Here is a 26,125-nt window from a genome sequence, read left to right on the forward strand (position 1 = left end):
AGACAATACTGTGGCTCCACAACCTTTCCATTGTACATCTTCATGATTAACGTAATATTGTAGTGTAATCCATTCTTACATTTCAGCATTTAAGATAGGGGGATGGCAATTAAACAAGTCAGAGTAAAAAGGGTCCTGTAACTTGAGGCAGTATTCATGAAGGATCTTGGTTCTGTTCCTCCCCCCAACTCCATTTTATGCCCACTTTATAATTGCACACCCAAGACAGAAGTTCACCTACTGTTCAGATGTGTCACCTCATGTGTAAGGCATGTCCGTCACTTCCTCTTTGATGCTTCGTATTAAAGAAGAAATCTGTCCTGAGAAACATACTTGACCTCTGTCACCATAGCAGTATTAGCCAGCATGAGAAAGTGGTACAAGGTCTGTTTGAAAACAGATCAGACTTTTTAAATAGTACACCAAGTAGCCAGCTTCATATGATCGCAATGGGAGCATTGTGGAGTGGCGACTTTGAATTTTATTTAAACACCAGCCGCATCACGCCACATCACTGAGTCATTGAGGGGGATGGATGTTTGTATATGTGGGGAGCTCCTCTGTTTGATCATATTGGTGCCCTCTCCAGACAAGCAGAGGAAACTAAGAAGTACAATAGGTGAAATATTAGATGAATTTATTTCAGTCAGTGTACAGCCATCTCATTCCCACATTATTCCTATATTGTTCTCACCCTGACTACTCCCCACCCAGACCACAAGCGACCCAGCAGCACCAGCGTCCCTCTCCAGTTCACTGCTGAGACATTAGCCATTGCAGTGGCGTCTGCGACCATCGGAGCACTCATACTAGGGTTCATCGCGGGTTTTTTCTGTGGCAAAAAGTGCAATAAGGATGATGACAATCAGCTCTACGCCGACACTGACTATGAGTACTTTGATCAGCGGCAAAATGCTAACAGGTGGGTTTTACGAATGTTTGACAAGTAAATAAATCGAGTTTAGGGTTTATGTATATTAGGAGGTGAATAGGATTTTGAACCAAAAGGATGGAGGATGACAATTGGGTGTGGAAGGTGTGAGGTGTGAATGTTGAGTGTGGAGTTATGAGAGGCAGACCATAAAAGACCTGGGACAAGGTTTACAGTGTGATCTCAGGGATAAGGGACTAGATTGAGAGGCTACTAGAGATTGAGCAATGTGAAGAGCTGACATGAGGTGACCAAGGCTGACAGTTGCAAGGATGTTGGAGCCTTTATAAATGAACAAATGAAACAAACATTTGCACATTTTTCTGTTGAAGGCTTTTATGACCTCAAGGTTTTTCATGGCAGGGAGTTCTGGACAATTGGAGGGGGGGGTTGTTCAGTAATGTATGTGTGTGGAAATGCTGGTGGAATGAATAGGAGAGTGAGATCTGAGAAAAGTTGGGGAAAGAAAGGCGTGATGACAGACGATAGTGAACATGAAGATGATTTGATTGTGTCCATCCTCGCTTTGATGATGGATTTTGACTTGTTAGATAGGTAGATGAATAGATAGACAGAGACTGAAAGATAGATAGACAGATAGACAGACTGACAGATGGATAGATAGAAAAATGACAGGCTTCTTTATGAATTTGGGGTCAAGGAATAGGATTAGCACCTAATAGGATAGTGAGTATGGGGCAGAAATTATACATGGACATCAGATTGAGTTGCAGGTAAGGCAGTTTGAGATAGAAAATAATTTGTTTTTTACTTTTTCTTGGGGGGGGGGGTGATTTAAGCTCTGTCTATTTGTGTGATTTTAACTATATGCTGCAGTAAATATGTATCAGATGTAATAGAGTGAATGAATTTCAAAATGTGACATTTTATGTAAACATTGTGTGTATCGTCCCTTTTGTTGCTTTTTAAATGCAAACATAACAGGGATTGTGGTTGCAGTAAACATTCGGACAGTTTTCTCCATATTCTCTTTAGAAATTCATTTTTTTTTTTTTTAAATGCATTATTAATGTTATATGAAATATGTAAGTGTTTTTCAGAGATGCCAGCACTAACTTTCACCTTGAATAATGAGTAACAAGAAATTATCGTTATTTTTTAAATGACGTTATCAAGGCATTACCTACATCTTGGTAATGGAAGACTAACTTAATGATACTGCGGTGAAGGGAAGTGGGATTAATGTTTTCCTTATAATAATATTTGTAGCAACTCTTAAACCACTGTTTTAAATTTTTTCTGTGCCTAGAGGACTAATTCTGTCATCAGTAATTGCATACACTGTACAGCTGAACAGTTTTTTAGATTATTGAGGCATTGCACTTTTTTTTTTTTTTTCCTCCAGTTACCTCTAATTTTAATTTATATATTTTTATTATTATTTTTTTTTTTTAACATATGCTGAGTAGATTTTAACTTTAGTAATTTCCCCTTAAGTATGGGTGTGTAGGCAGCAATAAGAAGCTGGCTCATAAGCTTTTACCACAACCAGACACTGTGTGGTTTAAGGATACATCTCAGTTCAGCCATGGACTGAAGTGGCTGTGTAATAAATCCACCTCATGGCACCAGCACAAGCATCCTCAAAGTTATTTTTGAAAGTGAGAGGTCTGGATGTTGCTACTCCTCACCCTGCCCTAGGGTGGAAAAGGAGGTTCGGATGATGATGATGATAATGAAGATGATGGTAATGAAGATGATGATAATGAGAGGTTTTGAAGAGTTCCATCATCCCTCAGAATCCTCTCCAGCATTTGCTGGGCCCACGGAGCCTGAGCAGCAAGGGGAGGCAGTGTTACTTGCATAGCGGTTCAGTTTTATGCCATGCTGTGAAACCTTTGTCCTTCTCCGAGGGACTAAGATGCTGCTGCTACATATAGGAGCTTTCTTGTAGCATGAAACATTTTACAGCTTGATGCCCTTCCTGAGTTCAGCCAGTGACCCTTGGTTGGGATCAAATCTTGATCCTTTGGCAGATATTAGCACACCCATTAACCCACTAGACCATGGCCAGTGACTAGGATAACATGCCTGCCCTATCACTGTGCCTGCTTTTGCTATTATTCTGCATTCTACCCTTTATCCAACTTCCTTATTTTTCCCATATGCTTGGTGTGACATGGTCCTCCTTTGTAGAGCTTCTTGAACTATTTTCCTTTGTTTATTCAGTTTAAGCAAATGGTGCTGTAATTCCCACTTTGGATGGATAGCGTCCATCTTTCTGTGGGAGAAGATCTGACTTGTTTGTACTTTTATAGCAACAGCATGTGGTCTGTGTTTTTCCTGCACTCAGTTTTGTTTTGCTGTGTTATTCTGGACAGATTGGGGTAATGCGTGTATGAATTTACATCTACTGGGCTAGACATGTTTTTGTTCTTCTGGAATGGCTGTGCATATATTTTCTCTAGGTGGCAAGAGTTCCTGTATTGTAATCTTTGCAGCTAATAATTGTTTATGTTTTCACTTCTCTCATGCGTGCCATATTCTTGTAAAAATTTACAACCTTGGGACCATGGGCCTTTGGATAACTAGATGTGTTGTAGGGCTGGTTGTTGAGTTGAGTATTTACCTAATACTTTATTGGAAATTCTCATGGCATAGTAACTCTAGCTATCTTCCCTCTGAAGGCAATGAAAAGCAAACTGTGGCAGTGCTGTTATCATTCATACAATCTGACGGTGCCGGTCACATACCAAATGATTTGCCTTTTATCAACTCACTGTGCCAGGTGTAGGGACACCAGCCTGAGTGTCAGTTGGCATTACACCTGGCACAGCTCACTGTTGACTGGGTACTTGCCTCAGGTTGCTGCTGCAGACTTTGTGCCAGTCAGTGATGATTGGAAATATTAACTCATTAAATTCTAGCTGCCCTGTACCCTATGGAACTTGCTATGCACAAACCTCACCAGGCAGCATGGTGCAGCAGGAAACCATTGTACAGCCTGGCCACCACCAAAACTAAGTTACCATCAGCCTGCTGTAAGATAGATTTTTACAGCCATACTGGACTGCATGAAAGCCAGCTTCTATCATAAGGAGACAGGAATATGGAAATAGTGCAGAATGGTACAGGTTGTCACTGCCACTGCCACCAGCTCGGATCTTTTCTTTGGATGCTGCCATTACAACAATGTGAGGTGGAATGTTTTTATAGCCAAAACAAAAATATTACCCATGTATATTCAAAGCAGACTTGGGATGTGGTCCTTTAAAATGATATCAAGATACAAGGAATTGAAGAGAGGTGCTACCAGAGATCATTTAACATGGAGAACCCCTGTTGGATGAACAAGTCTGGCACTTGCAAGTAATGCTGCCCACCCAGGGAGTCTCGACACCTCCTCTTCCTCCCACAGCACCCTATGCTGTCTAAAACTCAGTCCGTGTGGAAAGATGTCACTGCCGACTTTTGTTACTCGAGACTTGCATGATCATCATCATCATCAAACAGCATTTCTCAGAATGTATAGGGACTTAGAATTGTCTCAGTATTAACAAATCCCCAGTGATTTAATTGTGTTGAGTGGAGTCGTCAGTTAGTGGCTGGACTGTTGTGTCTACCAATCCAACAGTGTTTGGTGGTGGAAATACATTAATATGCAGATTATGAGCCAGTGTCCTGTGTGGTTATAACTGCATCCATGTGGGGAGGAAAATAAGTTTTTTATGACACCACAACTCATTTAAATTTTTGTCTTCCCTATGTTGTGCATCTCTCTGTTACTAAGTGTAGCCTAGGCAGCTGCCCCAAACTTACAAGAGCTTAAGTTGCTGCTCAGGGTTGACTATGTACCTAATGAAGTTAGATTCATGGATAACTAGCCCCCTAGTGCAGTAGAGCTCTCAGATCCCTCCTACATGGTTTCCACTTGTTTGTGTTTCCCTTGTTATGCCCCACAGCTGATGAATACATGAAATTGGATTACACAAAATTTTACTCTAGTGCTGTACAGAAAGTTCCCATGAATAACCTTGTTCCCTTTCCTGAGTGAGCTTACACTAACAACTTGCTGATTGCTGTTGTATTTTTTCCTTTTTTTAAAATTCATTCTGGAAGCGATGCAGAAAGCTACATTTGAATGGTTTTACCCCAGACTTAGCTTGTCTACCTCAAAGTAAAAAGTCCCCCAACATTGAACACCGGAACACATTGTATCCCACATGAAAGCCCACACACAAACTCAGTGTTACCCATGAAAAGTTATATTTGGTTTTACCACAGATTTAGTTTGTTTATCCCAAAGTAAAGCCTTCCCCCCAAACAGTCAAAACACGAACACATCTCTCCCTCTCAAAAGCCCACAAATGAACTCAGCGATATCTCAAAAAAGTTATATTGTATTTGAATTATTTTCATCCCAGACTGCCCCAAAGTAAATCATTTGCCAACAGTCAGAATTGGAACACACCCTTTTGTACACGAAAGTCCATAAACCAGCTCAGTGATACTAAAAAAAAAGCTCAATTTTAATGGTATAACCCCATAATTAGCTTGTCAGTTGCAAAGTTTATAAAGTCCCAAGATACAAAATTACATACCCCAGGGACTGACTCACTGATACCCAAAGAAAGTTACATTTGAATGGTTTTAGCCCAGACTTAGCTTGTGCATCCCAAAGTAAATAATTCCCCAAAAAATCAAAATCAGGAACCCATAGTGAGCCACAAACTGACTCAGTACTGTGATAACTGTGTGTGAAGGGGCCCGGGTGAGGCGGGGGGAGAGTGTGGGGGGGCCGTGGCACTGCTGAGCGTCCACCGGGGGCCACAGGTAGCCCCTCAACACCACTGCCACCCCCCACCGCTGCCGCCGCTACCCTCGGCTCCCCGCCACCACCTTGACGCTGGCTTGCACTACCAACTGCCCCCAGACAAGCCGTGATTGAGGTACCACACTCAGAAATACAGGGTGACCCATATTTAATATTCCACTTCCACTCTGCCAGGAGATTTCTTGTGTCTTGTGGGGATAGCTGAGGCAGTATTATCAGTGTTTACCTTGCAACATGTACGATATCCATTTCCTACTCCACATGCCACAAAAATGCCCAAATAGCTGACTGAGCCATCCCTACAACACACAAGATACTGCCATGTGAGTTTCTAGTGGAGTGCTACATATGGACCACCTGCATGTACCAAAAAGAAGAAAAAAAATGAACAGATTCGTGCCAACGGGGCCAGAAACTCATCATGCTGTAAATCCAAAAAATAGTTCAAAAAATTTTAGAGTGCCTCAAAATGTTTGTGGTGGATGTGGTCTTGAAATTGGCTATCTTTTTTTTTTTTTCTTTTCTTTTTTACCCCCTTGGTTCCCACTCTTACAAAAAAAAAAAAAAAAAAAAAATTGGTCCATGATAATTTGCAGCTGATGCTTCCTTGCCTCACTCACAGCATCAGTGCATTATATATCTAAAGCATTAGCCATAAAAGGAACATCTGATGATTCTCATCCCAATATTATTTTTACTGCTGGAATATTCAACCCTAATGGAGTTCCTGCGAAATGAAAACTACCCTTACAGCTCATGACTTTTAAATATGCTCTCAGCTCATGAATTTACACATTTAAATTATTCTCTCAGCTCACTGATATAGAATATTTTCTCAGCTCATGAGTTTAAAATATACTCTTGCTTCAGAAATATAAAGTATGCTTTCAGCTCACAGATTAAAAATAGGCTTTCAGTTCATAGATTTAAAATAGGCTCTCAGCTCATAAATTTAAATAATCTCTCAACTCTTGAATTTGAAATCCAGTTTTTTCTCAGATGTAAAATGTAATCTCAGCTCTTGAATTAAAAATATGCTTTCACTTCAAATATTTAAATTTTTGTGGGTTTGTTTCTGGGCCACGGTGGCATAACCTTGGGCACATAAAAGCGTGCACTGTAGATATTCAGTGTCATTCGCAAGCACGCAGCCATCATTTATATTTAGGGGTGTCGCAGGAGTTTATGTACTAACTTCAAGAGGTGATTCCTGAGGTCATTTTGAGGTTGGTATTCTCGTGGGGAAGGAGGCTCCCTAATGTTTCTTCCTTAGTGACTTGATTCTGGGTATGGCTGGTTAATGTCCCTCTATGTTATTTATTGCTCACATAATGCCACTCGGGGATGAGTGAGGCTGGTCACTCTCATCTTAAATGTCAGGACCAACTGCCTAGCCCTGGGCTCCTACGCTCCTCATGGGGCAACACAGGAATGGATGATGGATGGACGGATGGATATTGGAAGGACTTATTTAACACTGAATAGGACAGTAAGGTGTAATAAGCAGAATAAATTACCTAGGACAAGATGTTAGAGAGCTTCTTCCACCGACAAGAGTATGGGTGTAAGACATAAATACTCTGTGAATGTATGGTGGATTTGCAGTAGTTATGGATTTAAAGGGATTTAAATTTGAATGATGATAATGAGAGAAATTATCCATTACCTCCCCCATGTTACCATCCTCTTTACTCTTCATTGCCCTACTTTTTGGTTTTACTGTTCATAGTGCATTGTTTCATTATTAATTGCATAGTCTCAGTAAAAATAATGCAGTTAATAGTGTAAAGGAGGGTAACAAGGGAAAGGAATGGATAATTTGTCTCATTACCACCTTTTAAATATGTGTGCCTCTCCATAACCGTCGTGGATCTGATGTGCATTCTTAGAACATTTATAGTGTTTCTCAAAATGACCTTAGGAAGTACTTAAATTAATACATCAGCTCTGGAACACCCTGTATAGGTTCCTGCATCGTGCCATCTCTCTGCCCAGCGGTTGTTCAGAATACACTTAAAAAAAACTACTGAAAATGTATACTAACTTGCACTAGTGATTGATAATTCTTTTGCTCATTTTGAAAATTGAAAGTACAGATATGACCCAAAACATGTACTGACTTGCACTTTGATGATCTTGCTATCTTTTTGGGTATTGTTTGAGAGTACAGACTAACCTGTATGAAGGGAATGTGTCCACTATTTTATATGTTATTAAAGGACCAGCAATTCTATTTTTCTAATGTGCAGTCTTCCTGCCAACAAGTGGAAATCATTTATGCTCTAACACCTGCCTGTCCCAGCTTCTCTGCTTAATAACTGCTTACTTTCCATTAGGGTACTGACGTTTGGCTTTAGGAATGCATTGTTCCGAATATCTTTTGACCCATGATTCGTAGGACATAGTCTTTTTTTTTTTTCTCCAGATGATTTTACTAATCTTGGAGACATATAGTGAAGTGAAGGAGTCACTTGTTGAACACCCATCTATCTGTTCTAGTAAACCCTTTTACTGCAGACAAGCATTGCCCCTGCAGGGCAGTCCCATGCAGTGGGGTGATGTTCCCTTGTGGTACCTACAGTAGATAGCACATCACCACAGGAAGGTGCAGAACAAAGTGTGGAGGTTTGGTTCCTGGATGTATGCTGCATTTGTGCCACCACCTAGTTAATAGGGGCACCATAGTAGGCTCTGTTTCACCCCATTGTTTGTTTATTTGGTTACTGCCCGGTAAAGGCTATAGGTCATCCGTGAAGTTTGAAAAGTCTTTCTTAAACTAAATAAAGTAGTCAGAACTTGGCAAGAATAAAAGAGACATTACAATGTCTGAAGTAATTAACCTCTTCAGCATGGTGATGGGTTTCATTTGTATTCTTGTTACCTTGAAATTATTGTACAGAGCTTGGATGAGACTGTTTAAACTGGAGAAGCTAGGTACTGCCTTAATGAACTTCTTCAGTACGAGAAGTCTCTTACGTTGAATATAAACTACATCCATGAATTCTGTGAATTAAATCCTTATTCACTACTTTTCTGTCTGTTAACTGATAAAGAAAATTTCTGAATTAAACAAGTAAAAAAAAAAAAAAATACTTTTAGGTGACCATAGGATATGCTGGTAGTAGAGTTACATATGTGACAAAAGTTGATGCTATCATGTAGGTAGGCCACTTGAATTGGTGGTAATGCTGTATTCAGATGGAAGAGTTGCATATCTGCATATGGAAATTGTATTTAAGAAGGTACAACTGGATGGAACCCTCAGTTTAGTTTCCCACCAAGCTACATCCAACAGCAGTTCAAGTCCAACTGCAGCAGATATTTTATCAATGGAGGACACCTTTAATCTGGTGTATAGATTTTTTTTTTACTTAATTTGTTTTTCCTTTCTCTGTTTCATCTTTAAAAAAAATATTATATCTGAGGGATGGTAGGGGTTTATTGTTCACATAATGTCACTCAGGGCTAAGTATCCAAGTCCTGTATCCCTGTACTCCTCGTGGGGCAAGAAAGGACCAGATGTTGGATGAATGGTGAAGATGCAACAGTTTCCTCTCAATAAATATAATTTCCGTATATAGGCATAACTCTTATATCTATCTATCTCTATTGCCAGACACCATAATCCCGTAAGGGGTGGCCATTTGACTTTGAGTTATTTGTTTTACAGGGAGGGGCACTAACCCTCCACTAACCCACTCGCTGACATGTAGGGAGCATGTATGGTTTGGTTATGTGGTTACCACCCAGCGTTGTAAATGGTTTCTTGGCTTATAGGAAACCATTTGGCTTGTCACTCATTGTAAAGCCACCTGTAAAGGAATGAAAAGCAATAAGAAGTGACAGGAAAGATGGGAGAAATAGGAAGAGAGGAAGGCAGGCACAGAAAAAGAATGATAAAGGCTAGGAAGAAGTAGGCAGCACTACATCAGGTGAGTGGATGATGGTCGCCACCACTTATAACTCTTCCATGTAAACTATTAATGGCATTGTGAAATCAAGACACAGTATTCAGAGTTAATGTAACACGTCAGCAGCACTAGGTATGTATTTCTGAGCCGTGGAAATTCAGCATGACCATTAAGCTGACAAAAGATAGTGTTCTGTTGAGCCTGTCAGTATTAAATGTTAGAGCATCATATGCAGTATGATGTGGCCATTTCAAGTTGAAGTTTGGAGAACGAAACACCGATATGGGACTTAGTACATATTGACGTTTCACCTCATGGCTTCCTCATTCTGAGGAAGCCATGAGACAAAATATCAGTACGCACTAAGTCCCACATTGGTGTTTCTTTCTCCGGTTTGTCAATGAACAGTGAATCGAGTTGAAGTTCGGCTTCTGAAATGTCAGAAATGTTGGGCATCACATGTTTTCATACACTATGCCATGATGATAACACACTCACCATTCATTCATTTTGCTTATTGGTATTACAGTATATGGGTTCAGTTTTTTTGGCATATGAAGGACTAGCGGGTTGCAGGAAGACTTAAATTTGGCTAGAAGTGCGCGCGCATGCGCATCCCCCCCCCCCCACCCAAATTTTGATGATGGACCTGTGACTCAGTTTCCCTCATTTAACAAGTAGCTACTCTAGATTTCGAGGTAATTCAACGTGAGCTCTGACTTCTCCAATGACTCTACCGTTTTTTCGAGTCATAAAAACCAGGATTTTTATTTTTTTAACCCAAATGTACTGAAAGAAAATTATGGTTCAGATACCTAACTTGTTTAGTTTCATTTTACTTTGTATACTTCACAATTCTTATGTTGACCCAAGTATACATATTTCCACTTTGGTTTGGTTGAAGACCACTGTTGCAAAGTTGCAGGGCTGATACAATGGCCTTCCTTAACCATTTTACTACAGTACTTAAAGTTCTTCCTGAATTGCATAAAATCACCTGGAAATAACAGTATACTAAACAAATACACTTTGTACTGAAGATATGAACAGTAAAATTATGGGTTTTATCAGAGACAAGCCAGTGGCAATCTTCTGACATTCCTTTCAGATTGGGTTAGGTTATCCATTTTTTAGGACTTCGGTGACAGTTGTTATTGCGTTAGACTGAATACTTAGGCTGACATAGATCGAGCAGCGTGGAGAGCTGCCATTAGGTGACCAAAGCCGACGCATGCACGTTGGAGCCTTTATAAATGATACAACATACAACTTATCGTTGGCTTTTAGCTGAGTGCAACTGAAATCCAAAAAAATTATTTTACTGTTTTGCAGTTTCTCTTCAGTTTTTCTGTGCCTTCATCAGGTTTTTGTGTTGTTTGATTTTATAACTGATGTTTTAAATGACCACATTTCTTCCCATATTGGTTGGTGCACTTCGGAGATTTATTCAGGGTATCGATCTGTGTCAGCCTACCTATTCAGTTGGAGTGGCCCTGGTGAGAGAGGATAGTGTTTGAAAATTCTTTGTACTATTGTTTGCAGATGATACTCTGTTGTTGAGTGAAGACGAAGGGGAGCTGCAAGGCTTGGTGGATGAGTTTGGGAGTGTGTAAGAAACGGAATCTAAAGGTGAATGTAGGGAAGAGTAAAGTGATGGTCTTTTAAAGAGGTGAAGTCAGTGAATGTACAGCGAGGTTGGATGGTGAGGGATTGGAAAATGTGAGTACGTTTAAGTACTTGAGTAGTGTGATGAGTAAGGATGGAGGTTTGGAGGGTGAAGTGCGTGAAAGGGTAGGCTACAGCAGGGAAGAAAGGTTGCTGGTTCTTCGAAAGCAGTGAATAGAAACAGGGAAGTGAGCATGGAAGTGAAAAAGTTACTACATAACATTATTGACTCGAACGTACGGAAGTGAAGCTTGGACGTTGTTGGAAGGACACAAGTCAAGAGTGAGAGCAGTGGAAATTAGTTATTTAAGAGGAGCCTGTGGAGTCACATGTAGAGACAGGCTGACGAATGAGGATATAAAGGAGCGTTGTGGTGTGAATGTGGATGTGATAGGAAGCGTTATGAGGAACACACTGAGGTGGTTTGGCCATGTGGAGAGGATGGAGGGTGAAAGACTGACGAAGAGAGTGTATGTGAGTGAGGTGGAGGGGGGAAGAGGGAGGGGGAGGCCGAGGATGAGATGGAGGGATGGGGTGGAGAGGTATATGAGAGAGGGGGGTGTGAGTTGGGAGCGGGGCAGTGAAATGGCGGGGGACAGGGCGACGTGGAGGCGATTTGTTTGTGGCCACCCCTAACGGGATTGAGGCGTCTGGCAATAGATAGATAGATAGAACACCAGAATATTTCGTTCAGTTAAGTGTTAGCTGTCAGAGGCCTCAAAATCTATCTCAGGCATCCTTTGCTTCACTGCGAGTAGGCTAAAACTTGAAATTTTATTGAAAACAACTCTTGTCATACACGTAACTGTCTTTATCTACGTTTTTCATCTGTAGTGGGATTGTAGGTGATTTCTACCTGTATCTTCATTGTTGCCTCCCTCCTTCCCATTTTATGTACCAAGCGCCACTGCAAGCGAAAACCACAGTATACCATTGTGTAGCCCAAACCCTCTTTGATCTGGAAGGCAACCACGAGGTACAGAAAGCAACTGGCATTAGGGTCCATATTCCCCTTCTGTAACATGGTCTCACTGCCAGCTTCACCTCAGTGCGTCGACAAGCCTTCATAATGGTCACGGAATATACAAAATGCTTCCCAGCTATGTGTTGTCCGGTGTTACCAGATACTAGCATTTCTTATGCTCACAGTCATGCATTTTTTGTATAGCACTATTCATTTTTGTACCATTATTCTAACGTAATGGAATATTTTAGCATAAACTTGCATGATTTTAAGGGTAAGTTAGCCATAATATGCAGAAAATGGGAAAGGCAGAGAGCTCAGCAAGACATTGGCAACTGTGATTTGGGAATCTGTCGCGACGTGAGCCACGTGACGCAGTTTTTTTGTTTACCAGCCGGCCTAGAGCACTGCATGGATTAACTGGCTATTTTCAGAGCTGTTTAAATGTCTTTTCTCATTGTCTCGAGAACATGAGTGACTCTAGTAGTGAACAAAAAGCTGCTGGTCCTTCTCATAACAGAAAAAGAGCGAAGAGGCCGGAGATGTGGGCACAAAACATTAGTAAGAAGCTCAGGACTTTTGCTTGTGTAAACATTCCCCATTGATATCTTTGGTTGGTTTGATTGTTAAAAATGCATACTGATAGTATGTTTTGTCTCTCAATAACCGCACTGGAGAAAAACGCAGCTATTGTACCAGTCAGAATGCTACTAATTTCTCTTTGCCAAGATTAGCATGACATGAAAGTACGAACTTCAAGCTAAAATATATATTATTAAAAAAATATATATATATATCACTACTTCCAAAGTTATGGCATTTGGAAAGTTACGCAACTTTGCGTTTTTCTCCATTTTCAACATTTGGCGTTTGGTACACTATGTTTATTAGGGGCCTCGTATATTTTCTGTTCTTTTTCTCATCCTGCCAAACATCTCTCCTTTACCTTTGTGTTTGTCTTACCTCACGTCCATGTGCCTTCCTTCCTCACTACTTTCTTACGTTTTTAAATTTTCATCCGTCCGTCTACCTTCCATCCAGTCCATCCTTACTCCTTTAGTCTCCCAGCAGGAGTGAACAGGTCTAGATGTAAGCTATTCATTCCAAACATTTAAAGTACATGTGACTATACTGCTTTTACTCCAACTTGGCCAATAATTGCCATCTCCCCATCTTTAGTGCTGATTTGTAACAATATGCTAGTCATGAAGAAGCACTGTGGAAAGGATTTTGTGAAGGTTAAGGAAATGTAACGTGTCTTATCTCTGGGCAGCATTTTGTGAGCAGAAATTCGTAATAGTGCAGCCAGTTTTTTTTTTTTTTTTTTTTTTTACCTAAAGGAGATTGGTGAACTAAAAAAGGGGAGCTTCAGTAATCCACAGAATTCATATTAAGACGAGTGGAGGGCCACAACAGCAGCAGTAAAGCTTAACCATCCCTCTGCTTGAGTCCGTAGTACAGTTTTTAATGTATGAGCCATATTCTCATCCATTAGTTTTTTGTACCCTCGCACAAAAGATCACTATTCCCTTCATCCTTATCATCAATCAGACTTTTTTTTCTCAGTTTGTGTGTGCAGCCCTATGTTAACACAGTAGGAATGTTGTTTCTTATGTCAGTTAGCAGATTATCGGCCTGTATTCTCGTTAGTAAGAAAGCTCCCTAACACCTCTTTTATAGTGAGTTATATTTGGATGTAGGTGGTTAAAATCCTTTTGTTCATTACTTAAGCAGAGTATGGTAATATTGGAAGGATTTATGTGCCAGAATAGGACAGTAAGGTGTAATAAGCAAATTTAATCACTTAAGAAAAGGTGTTACGGAGCTTCCTTAACCAGTGGTAATATTTCTCTTGTCACCTGGTTGTTGTACACCAATATTTGTAACACACCAGACACAATACTCCATCAGTAGTGCCCTTAGTCAGTCCATAGATAACCAAGCTTTTGGCAAGATGTCCTAACAGTATTGTAGCTTTGGTTGCAATGTTTGAATCTCACAGTAACTCATTGCATAGCCTCAAAACCCTGTATTCTCTCTTAACCTCTTTCAGTCTGGTGATGCATTTTTTTTTTTTCTAGCCTGTTCTTGCTATCACTAGACTTACTCAACTTGTGGGAGACCTTTAGTAATGAAGGAATTAACATCAGCTATATCTAACTCATAGTGCTGAAGTCTTCCCTCAAGCTGAACAGAATCATGCAAGAATAAAATGCAAAATATATCATTCTATTGAAGGGGTTAAGGAGGCTTTCTGGTGCCTTTTTCTTGTTGGTTTATTGATGTATTGAGTACTTTAATATTCTGTATGTTGTCAATGTATACCATGCCAGTACTTAGTTATAGGCTACCTCAATAAATATTATATGGGTGCAAGTAAGGGATGCCTTCCTTTGGCAGCACAGATATAGATGTGTGGCTTCACTGTGTAGTTATATAAACACAAACATCCCTTTGCACCTTCCCTGTCCTCTGCCAGGAGGATAGCGGACTGTACGAGAAGGTTCCTGTAGCATGCAGTCTTCTGGGTTCACAATCAGATGAGTCAAGGGTTGCATCTGTAATAATAACATACAGGGGAATATTTACGTGTAATATTGAGACAGTACCGGGTATGTAAAATAAATCGCTAAGGAAGAGGTGCTTGAAACCTTCATAAACTGATGAGTGTATTGGTCAAGCAGCTGCCAATGCCACCCGTCTGCAGTTAACATGCATGGGCTTGGTCTTGTGGCTCTCATTTCCATGGTTATGTCAGAAATAGTCATGCAAATGGAGCCTAGAACTTTGTTGATGAATATTACCTCTCTAAGCCAAAGCATAGTTCATTTTCTTCTTGAAGCCTTGACTAATAACTAGTCTCTTGTGCTGATGCTTTAATAATAATATTACTGTACATCATATTTATGGTGTAAGCTTTACTAACAACACTATTATAGTGCCATGATTTCAGTAGTATCTTTAAGCATAATGTATTTTGCCTTATTTTGATTCATTACTAATGCCTTTTTTTTATATATTTATTTATTTTTTACATAACTTTTTACATCATGTGTATTGCCGAATTTTGCTGCTTGACTAATTCTTTTTTTATTTTAGATTTTTATTTAATTACAGTATTTCATGAGCATTTTAGTGTGCATTACTTGCAAATGAAGACTGCAGCAGATATTGAATGCAACATTATTGTTATTATTATTATTATTATTATTAATTTACCCCCTGGGGGTAGAGAGGTTTTCAAGAATACTCCCCCAGTATCCCTGCTTGTCGTACGAGGCGACTAAAAGGGTTGGCAGAGGGTTAGTGCCCCTCCCCGGAAAACAGTTAACTAAAAAGACGAACAAGAAGCCTCGCCGAGGCGATTTGTTTGTGGCCACCCCATATGGGTTTGAGGCATCTAGCAATAGATAGATGGATAGATTATTATTATTATTATTATTATGACTATTATTATTATTATTGTAGGTCTCCCTCGTTTTACGATTGGAATGCGTTCCTAGAAAGGCAATTGTAAATTGAAGTATTGTAAAGCGAAATTAAGGTTTAATGGGATAAATAGGGATGCGTTCCTGGACTCGTGTATAAGGAACCCAAGACCCATACAAGTTATCTAATGTGCACTAATAATGATGATGTTTTATGTATTGTAGAGTCGTGCTTGTCTCCCCAGCTTTCTTAATGTTGACAGCATGCTTTATAACAGTCGATACAGTCGACTGTGCAAGACTCATGGAACAAGCGATGGAGTTTGCCCCCTCGCCTGCTTCGTGCTTCTTCACAATATTAAGCTTAGACTCCAGGGTTAAGGACGTTCTTGCTTTCTTTGGCTTCATATCACCAGCACCAGATGTTGCAGGGCGTTTACAAGACATCACGGTGGTGGCACTAGGGGTGCAAAATGTGAAGAACAGGAGAAATAGTAATATCCTGGGCAGTGATGCACACAGATGCACAGAGGTTGTATGCTGAACAAGCACGCGGGTGAGACTGGCAAAAGCGCGGGAAACTGTGTGGGTGGGGCGGGTATGCCATGCATCTCTCAGCTGACCTGCCTGTGAGTGCAGGATTTCCACATGCCCAATCGTAAATGCGAGGGAGCTCAATCGTAAAATGAACACTTGGTACTAAAGAAGAAGGATTGTAAATGCGAAATATCGTAAAACGATACAACGTAAAACGAGGGAGACCTGTATTATTATTATTTATTATAGTAGTGGTAGTAGTAGTAGTAATAGTAGTAGAAGTAGAGTAGTTAGATAAAGCAGCAGCAGCAGTAGTAGTAGTAGTATTGGTAGTAGCATTTCAAAATGATAAACCAGAATTTTATGGAGAGCTGAATGGTCTGTTTGCATAAGTTTAGTACTGATTTTGAGTTACAGTTTCATATGATTTTTTTTTTTTTTTAAGGAGTGGTAGTTTTTAATAAATAATGATAGTCTGATGCAGTAATCAGTTCTTTCTTGTACAGATAATTTTACTTATTGGTATGATTTATTTATTTATGTATTTTGTTTATTTATTTATTTTTTCTACCATCAGACTACTGTAGTTTATTCAGCTTAAGGGAGATCCCTCATAGTGCAGGAGTTAATGCCATACATTGTGATACTTTGATGTGTAGATTTGCTCAGATAGTTGAGGTGTATGTGTGTGTGTGTGTGTGAGAGAGAGGAGTGTATGCAGTATTGATGTGTACTGGTGTACAGATACTGGAGAGAGTTGCCTTCAGGTGTTGGCATCAGCATCACTGGGTGGTGGAAGTGTGTGGCTATATAAATGTCCCTCAGCCCCCTCCATGTGCCCCTGAAAGGAGGATGGTGGGCTGCAGGAGAGGGGCAACTCGAGTCTGCATCCACTGGGTTTACATTGAGACGATCCTAGGGTTGCTCCTACCACTGCTACGACTACTACTACTACTATGACTGCTGTTGTTACTACTACTACTACTACATCTATACTGCTACTATTACTACTACTGCATAAGTTCCATTTTCACTCCCTGTTTCCGTCTTTTTACACTTATACCATCAGTGTTCTTATACTGTTGGTAGTACTAAAGTTCATTGTATTGTCTCAAGTTACAGTAGTTAAGAGAAGTATAGGTGAATAGTGTAAGCTGTATGTGTGTTGTTTAACTCCTTCACTATTATGATGTATCACCCAGTTTATTCTTGCTGTCCCCAGGCAATTTAGCACAATAGAGGTTTTTTGACAGGAGTTCGATATAGCCTTGATTAACCTACTCACTACATGAGAGGTGCTGATGAGGAGCCTGCAAGTGGAGGTGCTGTACACTCTTGGTGGAGTGGCTGTGGTGTCCTTCCGGGAGCCAAACTTCCTCATATTTCCCTGCATCTTGCCATGGGGAACGACCCTGGGCCAAGTCTGGTTAGGTGCTGTCTGCCACAAGGGGGCACCGGATCCTGGACATGTATGTATTGCACTGGACCTGTACAATGGTCCCTCAGAAGCAGTTGCCTACCTGTGGTCAGCAGGTCTGCTCAGCCAGACAGACCAGGATTAAGCAGCAAGAAGAACTGATGCATTTTCCAACTTATTCATATGAGCCCCCCCCCCCTTTTTTTTTTTTTTTTTTTTTTTTTTTTTTTTTTTTTTTTAAACCCAACCCATTCACTAGAAGAGGTCTTCTAAGACGTGAATAAATTTAGGTGGAGCCTGTCCTAAGCTGAATAAATTCATCAGAAGATGGTAAGAGTAAGGTGAAAAAACTTCCCCATATTCATTGGGTTAATAGGAAAATGAATAAGAAATCTCTGTATTCAGTAGGTTAATATACATCCTTTTTTGACAGCCGACTGACGGGAGAGTTACAGGAGGAGGTTACATATGCTGAGCCAGTGCTGGTGCCACAGGCACTCAACAAACCTGTCAACCTAGTCCTGAACATGTCCCCCAAGGCTACACTCAAGACCCCTGGTTCCAACACCCCTGCAGGCAACATGGGTGGAGGTGGTGGCGGTGGTGGTGTGGGTCCCCCTATGGGTCCGGCACTGGGGCTGCCCACCACTGGCGTGGCCTCAGGGCCCCAGGATATTCCCTTACACTACACCCCTGAGAGCTACTCCACCCATGGCACTCTCCGCTCTTCTGAAAAGTACGGAACCCGTGGGCGTGACCACCGTCCCCGAGACTACGACCATCGCTTAGTGGACGGCTACTCAACCACTCGCTCCGTCAAGAAGGTCTACCTGTGAGCTGCCTGGCCCCTCTCTCTAGTCCCTCTCACCGCCAGTATTACTGTACATACCACCTTAGTGCCAAGAGACACTTCTGCTCCTTCACTTGACAACCTCCTGTAATCAAAGTATTCTGTAGCAGCAGCAGTGGCGTCGTGTGAATCAAACCTTCGCATGGAGGAGGGACGCTGTTCCCAATACTCACTCGGACTGTAGCAAGCATGACAAGACAAATAGAGTGTAAGAAGTGACTTATAGTTTATCCATAGAAGACAGTTATTACATAATACTCCAGTGGTGATTATCCAGTAAGACGCTCCTCTCGTGTGGATTCCGCTTCTCGTGAACCCCAGGAAGAGGGGGAGCGAGGAGAGCTTCTGTTTAATGGACCATTAACTCTTCTGTTGAGTAAATAATATGATATAGTTTACAGTCTCAACATAAAGGGAACTGCTACAGTAATAATAGCGTTGTACGACATAAATGGAAGTGCAGACTAGTGTATAGTGTGCGTTGTGGTCCGTTTATAAGATCGTGACTCCGAGCGTGAGTCACAGCTCTGCTGAGTCGCATCTGTTTGCTTTTCTTCTGATTATCGGCCTAGTGTGAATACAAAGGATGGATGGATGAGTGGATGTCGACTCCTCCCTCCTTCGACCCCTTTCCCCTTCAGAGCACTAAATAGCTTAATGATGTGTGTGTGGTGAAGTGCTGTAGATTATAATGGCCGTAGATTTTACCAGACTCATATTTTAGGCTCCCATGACGCACCCTCTGAGAATAAGCAGCATTCGACTCCTATGACTCGGCACCAGGTTCTCGGCCCCGGCTACCCTTCTCTAGTGCGAGATATCGCTAAACCTGGCAGGCCCAGTCACTGTGTCTCATAACTGTGACATAAATGGTAACTTGTAAAGTACTCTGGTAACTCATGAAATACTAGTGAAATACTTGTGAAATACTCGGGACACCATTGAGACCAGCAGCATGCAAGGCAGCCATCATTTAAGGGGTCAGTTAACTAATGCCTCCAGTCTTGGATAGTATATATATATAATATATACATGCTATGTAATATATCATTCCTATTGCTATACAGTATTCTCATAGAAGATTTTTTGCCTGGAATTTTCCTTCAGTCTGGTATATTTCTCTGATAATTTTTATTTAGACCAGATGATCTGTATATATTGTAATCTTGTCCATTGTAGAACATTTTAATGATAAGTGATGTGATGGGGCTGCGCTCAGCCCATGTCAGTCCTCATCAGCCCATGTCAGCCTTGCTTCCAGTGGCGATGGGTGACCAGAAAGAGATATGAATTGAACGTATTATGTAGACCCTGGGAGGAGGCCAGCTATCGGAGGATTGTATTCTTTTTGGCGTTGGAAAGCTTCATAGTTACTTTTCTTTAGTGATTTCTCTTGCATATTGAACCTTCTTTTATACTGTATGCTACTCATGCCCCTTTTTTTTTTTTTTTTTTTGCAAACTACGTGAACTCCTTTGGAAGAACTGACACTTTGGGAGAGAAAGGACCAAATTATTATTACTGATTATTATTATTATTATTATTATTATTATTAAGACATGGTTTAGTGGTTAGAATGCCCAGCTGGAGTAATGGCTTTGCATAGCTTTGGTCCGGAAATGATGACTGGAGGTTTGTCAGTTAAGTAATGCCACATCTACCCTTAAATATATTGAATTGCTGAGTTGTAGCAACATATGAACACAAGAATATGATACTAGTCATGTTTAAGTGCTACGGAAAGGATTTAGAGCCATAGTACTGTCTTTTTCTGAAATTCAGTTGCGTGAAATAACCAAGAAAGGGATGATAATCTGGGCCAAGTGTAGGTGAATGAACAGCCACCATATAAGCAGCATAAAAGTCAGTATCAAGGTGAAATATGCTAAGAAAATTGCTAAGGAAAAGTGCTGTGAAGTCTGTTGTGCCACCTAGAAAATACCCCAAAGAAAAGCAAGCTACCCCCTCCCCTGTAGAACCATACAGTAAGGGACAAAAGTTCGTCTACCATTCCACAATATCTATTTCACACATATGGCATGTCTAACAGAAATTTTTCTACCATTCCGCAACACCTACAGGTACTTCACACTAAGTGCATGTCTGACAGCTAGAAGTTCATCTACCATTCCACAGCATTTACTACACACCAAGCGTTGTCTGACAGAAGTTCGTCTGCTATTTCACGGCATCTACTTCACACTTGGTGAATGTGTGTCATTTCATCTGTCACTTTCCTCCTTGACACACCACACCCAAGGGCAGTTATCGGTGGGTAGAGAAATATAGCATTGACTTATCACTTTCGTCGTATATGCATGGTACAAGGGAATCATTTATGGACAAAGAGGCATACCAATATCTGTCATTTTCCTTCCTGATCCATCATGCCCAAGAGAATCATGTGTGGTTAGAGAAATATATTGGTTATCTATAATTTTCCTTCTGGATGCATTGTACATAGGAGAATCATCATATGGTTTGAGGAACGTATCATTGAATCATCGTTTTACGCTGTGATTCTTCGTTCATGAGAGAATCATATATAGTTAGAGGCATTTTTATTATGATTTTCCTCCTGGTGCGTCATACACAAGGGAATCATGAATTGTTAGAGGGGCTTATCAGTTAACAGTTATTTTCTTCCATTATAATTTTCCTCCGTTATCTATCATTTACCTCCATTATCTGTTATTTACCTCCATTATCTATCATTTACCTCCATTATCTGTTATTTACCTCCATTATCTGTTATTTACCTCCATTATCTGTTATTTACCTCCATTATCTATCATTTACCTCCATTATCTATAATTTTCCTCCATAGTTATCATTTCCCTCTACTATCTATAATTCTCCTCCATTATCTATAATTCTTCTCCATTATCTATCATTCTGCTCCATTATCTATCATTCTCCTCCATTATCTAATCTATTTTCTGATTTTCCTCCATTATCCATAATTTTCCTCCATATGTATCATTTCCCTCTGTTATATATCATTTTCCTCCATTATCCATAATTTTCCTCTATATCTATCATTTACCTCTATTGTCTATAATTTCTCCCTGTTATCTATAATTTTCCTCCATTATCTGATCATATTCCTCCATTCTCTCCCATTATCTGTCATTTTCGTCCATTATCTGATCATGTTTCTCCATTATCAGTTCCTCCATTGTCTATCACTTTTCATCCTAAAGTATACCAGGTCCTTTTCAGATAAGGAATATTAGCCAGCAGAGGAATAGAAGAGGTGAAGGAACATACCAGGCCACTCTTGGATTAGGAATATTTGCCAGGAGAGGAAAATGAGAAGTAGAAGAGGTGAAATCTTAGCCAGCAGAGGAAAGTGAGAAGCAGAAGAGGTGAAATGTTAGCCAGCAGAGGAAAGTAAGAAGTATAGGAGGCGAAATACTATCCAGCAGAGGAACGTGAGTACTAGTGGAGGTGAAATATTACGTGAGAGAGGGAAATGAAAAGTAGAATAGTTGAAATATTGGCCAACAACCTGGTATTATATACAGGTATTTTATCTTGTTACCTTCATATGATTGTATTGAACTTAGAGAGGAAAATCAGGCTTGATGGGGTTAATGGAGGTGTTTCTGTCCCATTCACTACAGGCGATTTCTCCAAAGTTACAAAAATCAGTGAGAGGCAGGAAACGTAAGCTTAAAAAATAGGTCGTTTTAATTCAAGGGGTCATGCGAACTTTTGTCCACAGCTGTATGGTCAGGGAAGCAATTATCTTCCTAAGGTTTTGTGAATACATAGGGGAAAAGTTGAACCATGTGGCTGTACAATATAGCTGGTTTGTTTTCACCTGATGGAGTTGGACCAATCCCTCAATTTGAATACTGTGTTGTGGTTGCGTGAAATTCCGTGAGCCTTAGTTTTGCGTTAGGAGTGGCTCTGCCTAGTTACTTTACTCCTTTTACTCTAACTTGGTTTAAAATTGCTATCTCTCCACATCATGAATGCTGAGTTGTAACAATAGGTTAACACTAGAATATGGTTTTAGTCACAAAGAAGTGCTACAGAAAAGATTGATTAAGAGTCACGGGATTGTCTTTTTCTCTCACTGAGGTACATAACATAATCTGCAAAAGGACAGAACTTTGGGCCAAGTTTAGGTTAAAGAACTATATTCAGAGTTATCCTTCAGTCTGATGACATTCCATCAGCTGAGCTGAAAGGGGGTGTGGATGTTTGCCAGGTGAGAACAAACTGACAGTATCCCAGATAAGACTATGGCTATGCTTCACTAGTTTAGAATGTTCTTTTGATGAAACAGGGCTGACGAGGGTTAATTTTGAGGAATTTCAAATACTCCTCATATGAAACTAGGAAGACCATGGTTTTAGTTTGATAATTTAAATCTTCAGATGAAATTTAGAGGAGCATGGTTGTGTTTCAGTTGTTTTAAATACTCTTTGGATGACACTTGGAAGATATGTTTCGCTAGTTTTAAATAACCTTTGGACGAAACTTAGAAGATATATTTCACTAATTTTAAAGGACCTTCGGACGAAACATGGAAGATAGTTTTGAATTTTCATCTGGTGAAACTCGGAAGATAGTTTTGAATACTCTTCGTACAAAACTAGGAAGATGGTCGATTCCCTGGGTGTAGTAGCATCAGTATCAGGCAGGGAGGGCTTGGTAGCCTTGTGATGTACCCACATTTGGCCCGGCTTGCTACCCCTTCTCTTTTTGCTTCCTTCGTGGTTTGCCCAGATTCACGAAATGGACTTATGATAGATTTCTTGTTGTGACATTGATTTGTATTTGCTGAAAGGATTAGAAGAATATTGAATCTGACTTTTCCCCTCTCTTATTTTCTCTGCTGATTATAATTATGAGAGAATTGGTTTTCTGTCATAAGTGCGATTCATTTTTGCTGAAGGAACAGGAAAAGGTTTGAATCAGATATTTCTTTCTCATACTGTATTTTCTTCCGAACAGGTTTCATGTTTTGTTATTCATTTTTACTGAAAGGACAAAATAATATTGAATCTGAAAATTTCCTTCTGATGTCTGCTGAGTCTTTTGTAATTTGGAGAGAATCAGTTTCTTGTTGCCGCTGTGAATTGTTTTCCTCAAAGGGTGGGAAGATTGCCGATTGGAATAACAAAAAATAGTTGTAAAATGAAGATTATAAAAATTTTGCCATTAAAGATTTGGGTGCCTGGTACTGTGGTAGTTAAGAATTCCGCAGCTCAGAGTGATGGTCCTGCACAGGAAGTGACTGGAGGTTTTTCAATCATGTAATGCTACCAAGGGAAGTAGGCTGGTCAACTACCCTTTATCTACCCTTGAATCTACTGGACTACCCTAACCTAACCTCGACACCATACACTTTGATAAGAGATGTGATTTTTTTTTTTTTTTTTCCCCACAAGTAAAATCTTATAACTTCTTTGTTCTTATCCACAAATATTTAGCAATGAGAGAGAGATTTATGATATATGTATTTTTGTTGTTATTGCATTATTACTTATTATTATTATTATTATTATTATTATCATTGTTGTTGTTTATTATATATTTTTAAAAGGAAGTACAGGGAGAGAAACATGCATAATTTCACCTAGTTTCTTGTTCCCCCTAACTAAAACAATTCTTGCTTACCACAGGAGGTATATCATAAGCCTTGTTTGTGAATCTCACCTCTAAATGGTTTCGCTACCCATAGGAGGACCTACTCTCTCAGCCCAAGTAATTTTTTTTTTTTTTTTTTTTAATCTGTTGACATCTTTTATGTCATATTCTTGCTACCTCCAGGTGACTTTCAAATATTTTAAGGGAGACTTTTGAACTAGGCGAGGTAGGTAAAGCTTTCATTAACTCCATCACTATGAGAGGTTCTTCGTTAGTTGACCACAGTTTTCCGGAGATAGAATAAATTTTTAGAGATATGTCACTTGAATGGGTTTAAGTAGGCAGATGGCAGAGTAAACAATTAACCCATTTGTCCATTCATTTTATTTTAATTTTATTTTATTCTTTATTCTAGCTGTTCCATATTATTTTTTCAGATTACTAAGGACCTTGTATGAAGGCAATATTTAGCATCCTTAGTATAAAAAGTCTCCTCTGAACAGATTACAATATTTGAAGGTACAGAATGAGAATGAAGTGAACAAGGTGTTATCAGATTGACGGAGTTAATTTAAACACTGGAAATTAAATGTGAAAAGATTGTAGAGCAAGCTGAAGAAAAAATACAGAAGGAAATAAGGGGAAAACTTTGCCTACTCTAAATTTTTAAAAAATTGTTAGGGCACGCCAAAGACAAAGGAAGTGGAGAATATGAGAAAAGAGGGAAAAGTAGAAGGAATATGAAAGCAAAAATAAAGGGAAAGAGGAGAAAATCGGAGGAAAAGCTTACCAGTCTGAGTGTGTGTGCCTCACCCTATCCCCATCTCTCTCATCACCAAGCTCCCTCCCACCCACTCTTTACTCTAGACCCATTTAAAAAGGAATTTGGTCAGCACTGCTATATAATCATTATCTAGGCTGGTCTGTAAATAGCACTCCATGAGAAACTCTCATGGCAGTATATTTGTGTGTTGCGGGGACAGCTCAGTGTGCTGGTGTGGGTGTGGTTGTGGCAGTGAGAGTAGGAAAGGGGTAAATGATGCAGGGTAGCCTGATAGCAGTGACTCAGCTGACCCCCCAACACACAAGAAATCAGCTGGTGGAGTGTTATATTTGGACCACCCTGTACTGTAAGGTATTGTGCTGGAGAGGGATGCCTTCATGTGGTGGCATTGATATAACCATGTCACTCCACTGCCTGGCTATACAAATATCCCTCAACTTTCCCTATCCCCTGAAAAGGGGATGGTAGACTGGCAGGAGGAGGGCAGCTTCAGCCTACAGTTCACTGGGTTCACATATCAGTTAAACCTGGGACTACAACCACAACTACTGTATAGTTGAGTGTATAATTCCAATATAGTAAGTCCTTGGTGTGGTGCCCCTTTCCGATTTTTTTCCCCCTCTCTCAAATTCGTGTTGGTTTCTCAGTTTTTCAATTTTTTCTTGCTTTTTGAACCCTACCTCATCCCATCCTTAGGTGGGAAAAGAGATCTGGATGAGGATGATGATAATGATATTGATGAAGCTCCTTTGCTACCTTTATAAGGCTGTTTTTTTTTTTTTTTCCAGTACTATATTCTGTTCAGTTTAACTAGATGTAATTTTATCTCTCCATTTTGAACATTGAACAGTAACAACAGATTAACACTGGAATATGGTGTAGTCATCAAGAAGATCTGTGGAAAGGCTGTAAGACCATAGTAAAGCATTGTTTTATTCCACCACCAAGCTCTGAGAAATAAAGCCACAAAAGGAGAAAAATCCCCACCTTGTTAAAATAAAAGGACCATAGACGTATTGGACAAGTTCGGTATTTTTTGAACACATAATGGACACATATCAAGGACTTACTGAATGCACTCAAGTCACATGTTTAATTCCATGAAGTCACTGAAGTCTGTATTGTATATTTCAATGCACTTTTGATTACGTCTGCTGGGTTAGGGTTTAGGACATGCCATTTGGAGTGACAGTTACTCTTTTCACTTTAACTTGACCTAAAATTACCATCTCCCAATCT

At 40.0% G+C, this 26,125-nt stretch overlaps 1 protein-coding gene across 1 annotated transcript in view; it reads left to right on the forward strand.

Moving 5' to 3' along the window:
* Positions 1–18,484, forward strand: part of Sema1a (semaphorin 1a) — a 102,345-nt gene extending 83,861 nt beyond the window's left edge. The window contains exons 14-15 of the mRNA XM_080285790.1: positions 715–922; positions 18,082–18,484. Coding sequence (XP_080141916.1) covers positions 715–922; positions 18,082–18,484 — 611 coding nt within the window. The remainder of the gene's footprint in view (positions 1–714; positions 923–18,081) is intronic.
* Positions 18,485–26,125: the final 7,641 nt, after the last annotated feature.

The sequence above is a fragment of the Coenobita brevimanus genome, chromosome 108 (assembly GCF_032717465.1).
Source record: "Coenobita brevimanus isolate Jiangsu-jjx chromosome 108, ASM3271746v2, whole genome shotgun sequence".
NCBI lineage: Eukaryota > Metazoa > Arthropoda > Malacostraca > Decapoda > Coenobitidae > Coenobita > Coenobita brevimanus.